A 12,267-nucleotide genomic window follows, 5' to 3' on the forward strand; every position below is an offset into this window, starting at 1 on the left:
CTTATAAATAACATCATAGGCTTTAAGCCCATTACCTCAATGCCTGTAGGAGCGCTGCCCAGAGCCGATGGAACAACTTTATCCATGGCAGCCAGAATGTCTGGTGAAAACCGGACAGGATTAAGTGGGATGAAGCACTCCTTAAGAGCCACAGGAGCACCATCCACCTGTATAAAACAGATGCAGAAAGACTGGGTCACATCATGCAACTCATACAAAATAAACAATGGTATCTAGTAAATGTCAATAGATAAATGTACACACCTGACAGTGAACCACTCTTTTCTTGGACACCCCAGAGGAATCCTCAGGGTTCCCAGAATGGTTCCTCTGTAAAGACAAATGGTGAGAATAGAGATTGAGGTTAATTCACAACTATGACATGTTTTATGTTGATTAGATTTTTACTGTTTTCATAACAAACAAACAAACAAACAAACAAAAAATCACAGTCCACTGCCTCTCACCTTCCTGCCCAGTTCCACAAGTGTCCACTCTGAAGGGGTTGGCCTGGGAGCACGAACCTCCCCCTTCACTACCAGTTTGGGAGCAAACCTCGGGACGTATGGCTTTGGAGACACCTGGTGTTGCACCTGTGGCGAAGGTGCTGGTGTCTCCAGCTGCTGGTAGGAGGCAACCCACAGCAGCTCCACGAGTTTTGGCATCCCATAGTCGTCACTGAGGTGGACCTGTAAAGATAAAAGCAAACAAAGAGAAATAATTATGATTTACAAACACAAACAGATTTAATATGGAATTCTGAATTAATCATATCACAACAATGAATTTTACTTACCCCATCAGGGCACCACAGCTCGAGACGGTCCAGGGGGAAGTGGTCAGCTGTGGAAATGTAGCTAACATCTGAAAATAAAAAACACGTGTTACTTTCCAGTATTTGCATATAAAGTTAAAGTCTTATTATCACAAAACCATTCTGTGTAATACTGAAAAACTGTGCTTGCTTTTAAGGGAAAATCAAGCCTAACAAACATACATTGAAACATGTTTATTATCACTTTTATTTATTCCTAATTTTATTACATACTCAGACTTGCTGCCACACGGTGGAACTCCTGCCTCATGAGTTCTTGATAATCCCCTGGAACCGTCAGGCGCGGGACCATGTCAGCAACACACACCTTAACAAGTAAACACAAAAAAAAATCTCTGATGAAAAATCATTCACCGGAAACCATCATCCACATCAGAGACAGACAGACAGAAACCAACCTTGCAAGGGAAAATGGTGCACACTGTGGCCAGGTAACGCCAAAAAGCTAGTCCCGCCTCTTCAATTGTCCGACTGGCCGTGAGGTTGTTGCTGGGAGCCATGACAATGACCAGCTTAGGCTGAAGGGGAAGAGAGGCCTGCACAACCTCCATCCGCAGCTGGTCAGCACAGGCTCCAGGAGTGGACATGGCGCCAAAGGCAAGGCAGCCATCCTGCTCCCTAACAATTTCGTCTGCGATGGAACGCAGGTGTGACGCCCCGACAAGCAGAACAAACTGGGAAAAAAAATTTCTATCAGAATGGTAACAATAAACAGCTTCTAACAAAAAATTGTGTATAATAGGAATTTTGAGTACCTTCTTGCCAGGGTCAAAGCAACGGGGTGGCACATGGAGCTTGTGGAAGCGTCCAGTGTGCGGTGAGACTTTCCACGGGTTGACTCGGTGTCGCCAGCCGGTTCCACGTCCTGTCGATTAACAAAAAAGAAGGAACATTAGCAGCGTTTTAAAAACACCTTCTAAACACTTACACTTAACACAACATTTCACCACGTTGAAGAAAACTTTACAACCAACTAGAGAAAAATAACATTATAGAGTTAAAAACAGAAGAATCCGACTATTGTAGGGACACCATGTTTTATTTTTTCTAATAAAAGGTTACTGACGAGCAACCACAGTCTCACTGGACTCTCTCTGAGGTACGCCGATCCTAATTCGACGCTCTGCCATGCGACGCTTGGCAGCCTCAGATCGGCGATGGGACTTGTCACGAGGCATCTAAGATAAGACAGCATTTATTAATAAAATAACTCCACTCATTAATTGCAAAAAGAAAGCGTGATGAAAGTGGCAGAAAATCAAGCATAATGGTGGTTATTGATGTACAAACATGAACATCAAACTATTTTGACGTAATCATAAACTGCTGTAACTGCATATTGTACATTGTTCCTTTGCAAAACAAACTTACACCAACACTTTGCACTACCATCAAATCATATTGTAATGTAACAAAACACGAACTAGCAAATACAAATCGTTAATACCCCACTAAGGCTTAAACTGAACTAAAATGTGAACATTTCAACAAAGATGGGCACACAATGCAACACCAATTCTATAAATCTGTTGTTCAAAATGGTAAATCACTCTGGGCACAAACAGTAAAGAAAATCATTTAGAGCCAAATGTGTGTCATGTTTTCACACTTTGCACTTAGAACACTTGGGAATATTCAGAAATGTAATGTGTTCCTCCCTGACAGAAATCAGCAGCCCCTTTCAAACATGGACTGAATACATGCTATCAACGTACAAAGAACAATCCACGAGAGAGCGCCATGTATGAGCACAAACACCCATGTTCAAGCCTCACACAGAAAATTTATTTCACATTCATCGCACAGACAGATATTTCAAAAATCACAGCTGCAACGCGCACACCGAGACAGAAGCACATGCACAGGCAAACCGCTAGGATGACAATTATGTCGTGGCAACGCTGCGGCGCTTATATCTTTAAGCTATAACTTAGTCTACTATTTGGAAGATTGGTTATTAACATCGTTTGTCCGATCTACAGCTCCAAGCTCAGAGGGGAGTGAACATTAAGCACAAACGGGAAGGGGGTGTGTGTGTGTCAACAACTTATATTCCCTGTATCATACATAAATTGCTAAAACCCAATATTATAATAATCACAATGTGCATTTACAAAACATATTTGCACCAACTGACATCAGCACTTTGCACTGCCATTCAATAAATCATAATGATAAAGTCAAGGGGGAAACAAAACAGAGCCAGACCCAAAGCAACACAGCTGAATTTGCTAGAAGTTTTGTGCAACGTTAGGCCTAAACCTACAACATGCAAACAGTTGTTAATCATAACAGCCACAGTGCGCACAATTCTCTCACACACAAAACTGTAATGACTGGCCGTTGCGTCTCTGTCTCCCAAGCAGACACACAAACAGGTAGCTTCGACATGATGCTAGCCGGGTAATGCTAAATGCCGCACCACGACAACCTCCGCCCACGGTCTTGGAAACACTGCAGCTATGCCATGTTAACAGCCATTAACATGATGCTATGTCATGAAAGCAATTAAAATTTAAAAACATGCTTTTGGAAACCTTAGCTAAGCTAACTGCTGCTCTAACCACACACACACACACACACAACGATAACAGCGGCTAATTAACATCACTTACCGTGTCAAGCCGGACCGCTCGTAGTCGAAAACCACAAATCCAATGAAGTGTGAATAAAGTGTACAATGTAATGTAAGTGATGTGCAGAAGAATGTAATGAAGTGTTGTAAAGGTGCAAATATATTCCAAATTTCGCAGAAGTCACTTGTAAAAGACTGAGTTCACTCTTAGTGCTCTGAAGTCACCAACACACAGCAAGAGAAGAACACAGTTTGAATGTGGCCGCCCTTCCTCTCCACAGTTACCCAGATGCCCTTGCATTGAAACCAACCAATCAGGAGGCTGTAGCCCATAACGGCACGAAAATGCAAGCTAAAGAGGATATTTCAAAATAAACCTCGCTCTGCCGTCACATTTACAGGAAGTGAGAAAAAAAAAACAAAAAAAAAAACATAATTGTGACATAGCCCTACGTAAGGCCTACAAGACAGTAAAATTATATATATATATATATATATATATATATATATATATATATAGATAGATAGATAGATAGATAGATATAGATATATATTTTTTAAAAAAAGCTTATGATGTATGAACACCATTATGCACACCTACAGATTATCAAACAATATATTGTAGAATGCAGATTGATTTTGATGTTACTTTATTCTGAGTTATGCCCCCTAGGATTCAAAATAATTGATAAGCAGTTTTAGAGAAATTTATTATACATGATTTTCCTGTAGACTAAATATGATGCATGTTGACTGTGTAATTAACAGTTGAAACATATGCCTACATTACTTAATGAAACTGGGTGTGGGATCCATTTGATCTTCATCATCACCTTCTCAGCACAGCAGAAGGTTATGATGAACATCAGCAGCAGAAATCTTCTGTTGCAAATGTGTTCATGCTTTTTCACTGGTTTGTGAATATACTGTATATATTATATATATATATATATATATATATATATGTATATGTATATGTATGTATGTATATATAATTATATACATTTCATTGTATATAACTGTGATAACTATCAAAGATGACTTCATGTATTTTACTCAGCATTCATACAGAGACCTTATATCATGGGAAATATTTTCATAAAGTTATGTAAGCTAAATTTATACAATAACACAAAAATGCCACAGGAACAGGAAGCAATTTTTCCTGCAATTGAACTTTACTTACTGCCACTTATTTAATAGCCTACATCTACATTTACAAAGAACTGCATATGCACCTGAACATGGTCTTTACAAACATTTAACATTACTTCTGGAAAAACCTTTTGCTGCAAAAATATTTCAGAAAATATCAAAGTTGCATTCTGAGGAAATCAATGACCTTCCTTTAAGAGTACATGTTTTTAACATGTGAAATTGCAATTATAATCTTAAAAAATATTAAAATTAAAAGATTAAAACTTAAATAAACAAAAGCCAAAAAGAAAAGTCGAACAAACAAGAAAAAAAACCCTTAGGGCTCCTGCTCCTCCACCATCTCCTCTGCCTCCGGCACCGGTCTCTGCTCCCCAATGTTTTCTGAAATTAAAATAACACTTTAAACATAGAAAATCTAGACCATTACTTTCTTCCTCAACATAAACTGTTACCATAATCAAACATATAATACCACAAATTATTTTTACACCTTCCTTCACAACTTCTCACAGAAACTTTAACCAAACTCACTAATGAAAGTTCATTGTTCTAATAATACCGTACAATAATGTTACAATGTTTAATCTGACTCTGTAGAAGTATTCTCATAAAATTATTTGAAAAGGAGAAGAACATGTTTAACAACATCAAAGACACTTACCATCCATGGCCCAGACAGCAGACGCCACAGCGACCTCCTTCTCCTCCTCCAGCTCCTTCACCCTCCGCCTGAGGTCCTCGTTTTCTCTCTGGAGCTGCTGGTAATCCCTCAGGAGGAGGGCATTTTTCCCCTGGGAGGCTCGTAGCAGCCGCTTGTCCCTCACTACAACCTCTAAGATCGAGGTGTGCGCTGCTACGGCCTCCCAGTAGAGGTCGTTGCGCTGCACGGCCGGGTCATTTATTTTATACTATAACACAAACAAAAGAAGATACATATCAGTTATATGAAGAATAGAAAACCAAGTGCTCCTTTGAATAATTGTCCTACTAGACAATTGCAGACAAACTATATACATTTAATAATCCAGCTATTTCAACAAAACTATTAAAGACTGTTTTGTAAGCAAATATTTCTAAAAGTTATGACAAAAACAGGTTCCAGCCTCGGCTACAGTTAAATAAGATTCAGACTGGCTGAACTTAATTACAATGACACAGATGTAAAGCTATATACACAACAACTGACAGAAAAATCTTTAACATCAATTTTTCCAAACTACACAAACTGAAGCTGCAACAGATATGCACATTTCACAAAAATCTTACCGCAACCAATTGAAGCTCAGTTCTCAGCTTCTCCGTCTCCTCGTCCCGGCCACAAGGGTACTTGGACGGTGAAGCTGTAGGCCTTTGGTCCATTCTGTGAAAAATATCACACAAACACACTTAATTTGCCAACCCAGTAATATTCACACGTATGGAGAAAACGTGACGTAGCCCCTCTGAGGTCTAAGCCCTTTTTTGTCCCTTTAAACCCGCCTGGTCTTCTAGTGTAAAAATGCTTGTAAAACATCCCCCCTGTAAGGCACAATAAAGATCTGAACTAGGGCTGTCAGTTTAACGCATTAATTAGATTAATTAACTACGCTGCAAATTAACGCGCTATAAAAATTAACGCAATTAATCATGAGTGGCAAGTCAATGCGCAAGCATTTTAAATTTGGCCCATTGAGTGACCCTTAGGCTGCAGTGGCATGTCACTTCATACCTGCGCCACTAGTCAAAAGCAGGGTGACAACAGACATGGACGCGACACAGGAGAGCGAGGCAAGCTTACTTGGACCTTTGAACAGCAAGTTTATTTATAAAAAGAACAAAGACGGGACTATTAACAAGAACGCAGTGATTTGTACCTTGTGAAAGAAAGAATTTTCCTATCACCGAAGCAGCTCCAGCCTGAATTATCATTTAAACGCTAAACATGTCCGGACAAGTTCCACTGTTAAAGCTGCTGCTAGTGCTACCGTGAGCTCATTCCGCCAACCCACGCTTGCTGAGTTAGGAAAACGAATGAGCAAAGCCACGACAGAAAAACTGACAAATTCTTTATTTGGGGACCTTTAGCAGATATGAGATTAAAATGCGATTAATTAGATTAATTAATTACAAATCCTTTAATTAATTAGATTAATTTTTTTAATCGCCTGACAGCACTAATCTGAACACCTTTTTTCCAGGACAACCTAAGATATTAGAATATGTAAGCTGCAGTGATGTCAGATGACTGTACAAATAGTTATTTGACTATAAAAACAAAAGAAAAAAACAGGCAGAAATTGAATCTCACAGAATTTAATTGAAAACACACAGAGAAAGTCCAGGTCCAAGGTTTTTGACATTTGAATATTGTTCTGTCAGGTCCTGGTAATCAGAGGACAAAAGCCAAAACTCTCTAGTCAACATACAACCAAAACTATTACAAAACTATTACATATTTACAAAATAAGTACTTTTGTTTGTTGTCCACAAAAATCATGAATGCCATGCCTGAAGACAGTTCCTGTCTGCAGTGAGACAGAGGGACACATCAGACTCCTCACACCTCCAGGGGGTAGACTGACTGACCTGCCTCATCTGCCTGCAGTGTATGGAAGTCATGTTTCCATAAAAAAGTCACCTGCTTTTGTCAGTTCGAGCAGAGGTTGGCACAAATTTGGGGTCCCTGTGGCCCCTGTGTGGCCTGAGAGAAGGGAACAGTGCTGCTTCAGGACCCCGGAGTGGTGGACAGCTCCCTGATGAGGGCCATTTTTTCATATCATACATACAGTATACAGGCCACTTACTCTTCAGATGGATCAAAACCGTCCTGATAATCCTCTCTCATCTGTCTGATCGCGGTTTTCTGCTCCTCATCTTCATCATCGTCACTTTGAAGAATCATTTCACGTGTTTTTTTCCGTGGAAATTCGCCGTGATGAGTCGCCATTATGATCGCGTGTCCTCTCCTCCTGTCCTGTGGCGCAGTTACACACACGCTGTCTGTCGCTCAGCAGCAGGTCAGACATGGCTGCCTGTCGTCTCACTTCACGATCCACGAAGCAAACACGATGTGTAAAAATGTAAACCACTACATATCCGTGAAATAATCCATGCTCTGGGTACACATCTATCCAGGTCATCTAAATGCACAAATAAGAATCTACACATTATTTACTTGATCTACATTCTTCTGTTCTTACTTCGGCTGCCTCAGTAGTCTAGTGAATAGAGTAGATCCACAGGTCACGATGAAATGGCGAATTTATTGCAGGTTGCAGGAAATTTGGAGACTGGGCCCTTTACGGACCTTTAAATGCCTTGTGATACACATGGCCACTCTGATTGGTCGACAGACACACAAAGTATTATGGGCATGGAGCTAACAGAGATGCTAAGGACAAAAATGACCGTTTTCAGCACGGAAAATGGATAAATAATCATAAACACGTTCAGTATCATTATGGATTTAAAGCGCACAGACTCTACAAAGTCACTGAACTTCAAGGCTGGATTACAAAGCATCTGAAAGGGCTACGATCATGTCAGACACCTCTTTGAAACGGCGCAGTCGTCAGCTTTCCGGATCTTTTTGCCCTAAGTCTCTATCGCACACCACTGTGGAGTTATAATCTAATTAGTAAACAGAGTGCTTGGATGTCGTATATGACATCGTCGACCTCAGAGGCTACACACGATAAACAATTGTGATCAATATCTTTCTACATTAAAAAAAATCCCGGAGAAAAATTAAGTCTACTCACGCGTCACGTAGAAGTCACGTAATTATGTGATCTTGACGGAAAAACCATGTGACACTTTAACCATGTCCAACCACATACTTCCTTACATTCAAATTCACACATTGGAATTATATATAAAAACACCTGTTGTAAAATGGGCTATGAAGAAAACAATTTCACATCCTTGAAATAAATTATTGTTATATAATTGAAATTATATGTTAAAAAAAAATCAAGAAATAAATTATTCTTGCCATCATATGCAATAAACCTCTGATTAATAGCATAAAACACCAAGCTGATTTTAACTGACCAATGGAAAAGTCACAACAGCCTTTGCCACTAGACAGAGCCCTGTAATTTGGTAGGACAAAGAGAACAAGATTGATGCAACTTATTTGTAGAGACATTTCTACATGCATCAGATGTTTAAACTATTACAATAAACAATATCTTGTAGAAATGACTGACTTTTTTAAATTTGTTGGTTTTGGCTCTGATAGGACTGAATTAAAAGATTATCACACTTAATTATTTCTACAGAATACATGATCAGTGTTGAATAAACCAAAATTTTTTTCTCCTCCAATGTTTTTATTGACAATGTTTCATTTAGAGTCAGACAAATGACCATTGTAGAATAAACCAGCATCTGGCATCTCACAAAAACTTAAATAACAATATGCTTATAAGACATATAAAGTGACAAGTGCCGTGTCAAACTTCAATTATTCGCCATTACACAGGAAGTTCTTGTAACTCCGACACACTTACTCCGGTTGGCCTAAGATTTCACACAACCACTCGGCTTCATATCTGGAGGACAACTAGGTGCGAATCAAGACCCACACTCACCATGCCGCCTACTGGCGAAAGCAAGCGGGCCTTACGTGACAGACGACGTCCGACAGACTAAAGCAACGTGACCTCCGCTCAGCAATCGCGGGGGTGGGCAGTCGCTCGCTCTCAGCGATGCGTCGGACTGCGAGGGCCCATTGAATGCTGCTTGCAGTTTTAATTATTATTATTATTATTATTCTTCCTCCAAATGAATTGCCTTTTTGGGAGGCTTAACGTACCCGAAAACTCATGAAACTTTGCACACATCTCAGAACTGGTGAATAATTTGATATTTTAAGGGTCTCACGCGCGGGTTCTAAAAAATGGCTCAGTTGCACCCCCTACAAAAGTTTGAGGAAGCAGCCCCTGAAGCTAGTTTAACCTACGTGTATGAAACTCGGTAGGCGTATGTAACGCTCAGAGACGTACAAAAAAGCCTCTTGGAGGCATGCTCTAAACCCAACAGGAAGTCGGCCATTTTGAATTTACTGTGCAATTTTGATGTATTTTTGGCCATTTCCAGGGGTCATAAATGAACGAACTAGTCCTAGAGATTTCATCCGATCAACTTCAAACCTTGGTCTGTCCCATCCCAAGACCTTGAAGATGAAAAGTTATCAAAAGCTTGAGTTTTTGTCAATGCGTGTGACCGTGGGGTGGCATCAAAATTAGGGGTCTCGCCACTAAACAGGAAGTAGTTTATAACTCCAGCATACATGGTCCAATCTTGCCCAGACTTAACAGGATTGATGACAGTCCCACCCTGAACACATCTACATGTCAATAATTAGAGATAAATATAGCGCCCCCTACTGGCAACAGGAAAGGTCATGTTTTAGACTTTAATGTACATCTCCTACAGAATTGACCAGATCCATTTCAAACTTGGTCAAAAAAGTCATAAGATGTTGATGACGCTTTATTGTGGAAACTGTGAGTTCTCATTGAAGGGTGTGGCCACGGCCTGGCAGCGAACTTTGATGTTTCGCCGTGATGATAAATGTTGCTGTAACTTGACTCCATGTGGGAATAGCTTGCCAAAACTTCACACATATGATGACAGTCCAGCCCTGAACACATCTACAGAGGAATTTTGAATCACCGCCATAGTGCCACCTTCTGGCAACAGAAAGCTACTTTATACATTCTTTGATGTCCCGCTTCTAGCAGGTTAATCAGACCCACCTCAAACTTGCTGGTCTAAGTCCTTAGACCTTGATGATGCTTAAAAATGAAGCTTTTGAGTTTTCATCAAACGTTGTCACTGTGACGCCACCTTGTTCGCCATCAAACATGATGTTGTTTTGAAGGGACAAGGGATGCTTGAAAACTCACCAAACGTGGCATACACATCACAGGTCACAAGTCCTGTTGTCTGATGTGATTTTTGTCTTTGATGCACCAAGATGGCTCAACAGCGCCCTCTAGAATATTTCAATTAAGAAGCCCCCAAAACTGCTTTGACCTGCATGTATGAAACTTGGTAGGCACCTGTAACACTCTATTACGTACAAAAAAGCCTCTTGGAGCCATACTCCAAACCCAACAGGAAGTCCGCCGTTTTGAATTTACGTGTGCCACTTATGTGCGTTTTTGCCCATTTCCAGGGCTTGTAAATTAACGAACTTGTCCTACAGATTTAATCAGATTGGCTCCAAACTTGGTGTATGTAAGCATGACTATGTTGTGACCAAAAGTTATCACAGGATTTGCCCAATGTGGAATGGCGCACCCGCTGCCGAGCGTTGAATTTTGAGGTCTCGCCATGAAAAATGAAATTGCTGTAGCTCTGGCATAAATGGTCCAATCTCCACCAAACTTCACGATTCATATTAGTCCCGCCCTGAACACATTTTCATTACCATATTGCCTGATAATCGTAGTGCCACCTAGTGTCGAAAGGAAGTACTTCTTATCAGACACTTATCTTTGGATTAACCTGAAATTTCAATGCTGTGGTCTATATTTGATGTACACAAACATGACATATCATTAGTGTCTACTTGTGCTGCAGAGGGTTTAATTTTGATGTCTCGCCATGAAACAGGAAATTGCTATAAATTTGGCGTTAATGATCCGTTGTCCACCAAACTTGACATGATTCATATTTGTCCCACCCTGAACACATTTATATGACAATATTCCGTGATAGTCATAGCGCCACCTAGTGGTGAACGGAAGTACTTCTTACCAGACACTTGTCTTTGGATTCACCTGAAATTTCAGTGCTGTGGTCTATTTTTGATGTACACAAACATGACATATCATGAGTGTCTGCACGTGCTGCAGAGGGTTTAATTTTGATGTCTCACCATGAAACAAGAAATTGCTACATTTTTACCGTAAATGTTCGGATCTCCATTAAACTTCAGATGATTCATATTAGTCCTGCCCTGAAAACATTTATTTGACCATATTTCCTGATACTCATTGTGCTACCTAGTGGTGACAGGAAGTAGGTCTCAAACACTTATCTTTTGATTTATCTGAAAGTTAAATGCTGTGGTGTATATTTGATGTATAAAAACATGATGTGTAATTACAGCGCTCTCCATCTCCCTCTAGTGGAAAGAGGAAGTGATACAAAATGTGAAATGTCATTCTAGCACTGTATCAGGGATATGCCAAGTCACTGCTGCATGCGATGTCTAACTTTGACAGAAATGAAATGACACATCAGAAGACGTCCTGCCAGCTTTAATTATTATTATTATTATTAGGGCCCGAGCAGGTCACAGACCTGCGAGGTCCCTATTGTTTTTCAAATGATTATTATTTATTTTGTTTTATTTTTTTGTTGCAAATGATCGCATTTTTCACTGCCTGAACATCCCCCAAAACTCACCAAACTTGGAATATAAGTCACACATGGCGACAAATTTTATAATCTATTGTCGTCCTGAATTTCCACCACTAGGTGTTGCTATTATTAAGGAAAGTGCGTTTTGGCTCATAACTCCCATATACTTTGTGGCACATTCAAAAACCTGATATCCACTTGTTCACTGAATTGTGCTGAATCTTGTGGTGTAGGTCACGCCCATTTTCACCTCCGTTTTTTTTCGCAAATTCCCAAAATGTCGCAAACCTACTTTTTTGAACTCCTCTCAGGCAATTTCACCGATTGGCATGAAACTTTG

General features: G+C 40.0%; 1 protein-coding gene across 1 annotated transcript; it reads right to left on the reverse strand.

The window, feature by feature from the left end:
* Nucleotides 1–141: 141 nt before the first annotated feature.
* On the reverse strand, nucleotides 142–2,013 carry LOC125882269 (uncharacterized). The gene is made up of 8 exons (XM_049566051.1): nucleotides 1,920–2,013; nucleotides 1,591–1,700; nucleotides 1,234–1,509; nucleotides 1,049–1,142; nucleotides 797–864; nucleotides 468–689; nucleotides 270–330; nucleotides 142–167 (listed from the first exon to the last, which is right to left on the reverse strand). Exons 1-8 carry the CDS (start codon nucleotides 2,011–2,013, stop codon nucleotides 142–144), a joined length of 951 nt encoding a protein of 316 aa, XP_049422008.1.
* Between the last annotated feature and the right edge of the window lie 10,254 nt (nucleotides 2,014–12,267).

This window comes from Epinephelus fuscoguttatus, linkage group LG21 (genome assembly GCF_011397635.1).
Source record: "Epinephelus fuscoguttatus linkage group LG21, E.fuscoguttatus.final_Chr_v1".
NCBI lineage: Eukaryota > Metazoa > Chordata > Actinopteri > Perciformes > Serranidae > Epinephelus > Epinephelus fuscoguttatus.

Excerpts from the sequence above, each read along its gene's own strand:
- LOC125882269 (XM_049566051.1), bottom strand. The coding sequence starts at position 2,013 with ATGCCTCGTGACAAGTCCCATCGCCGATCTGAGGCTGCCAAGCGTCGC. Across the intron at positions 1,510-1,590 it reads GCTTTGACCCTGGCAAGAAG|TTTGTTCTGCTTGTCGGGGC; the intron begins GTACTCAAAATT and ends TTTTTTTCCCAG. Across the intron at positions 1,143-1,233 it reads GCACCATTTTCCCTTGCAAG|GTGTGTGTTGCTGACATGGT; the intron begins GTTGGTTTCTGT and ends TTACTTGTTAAG.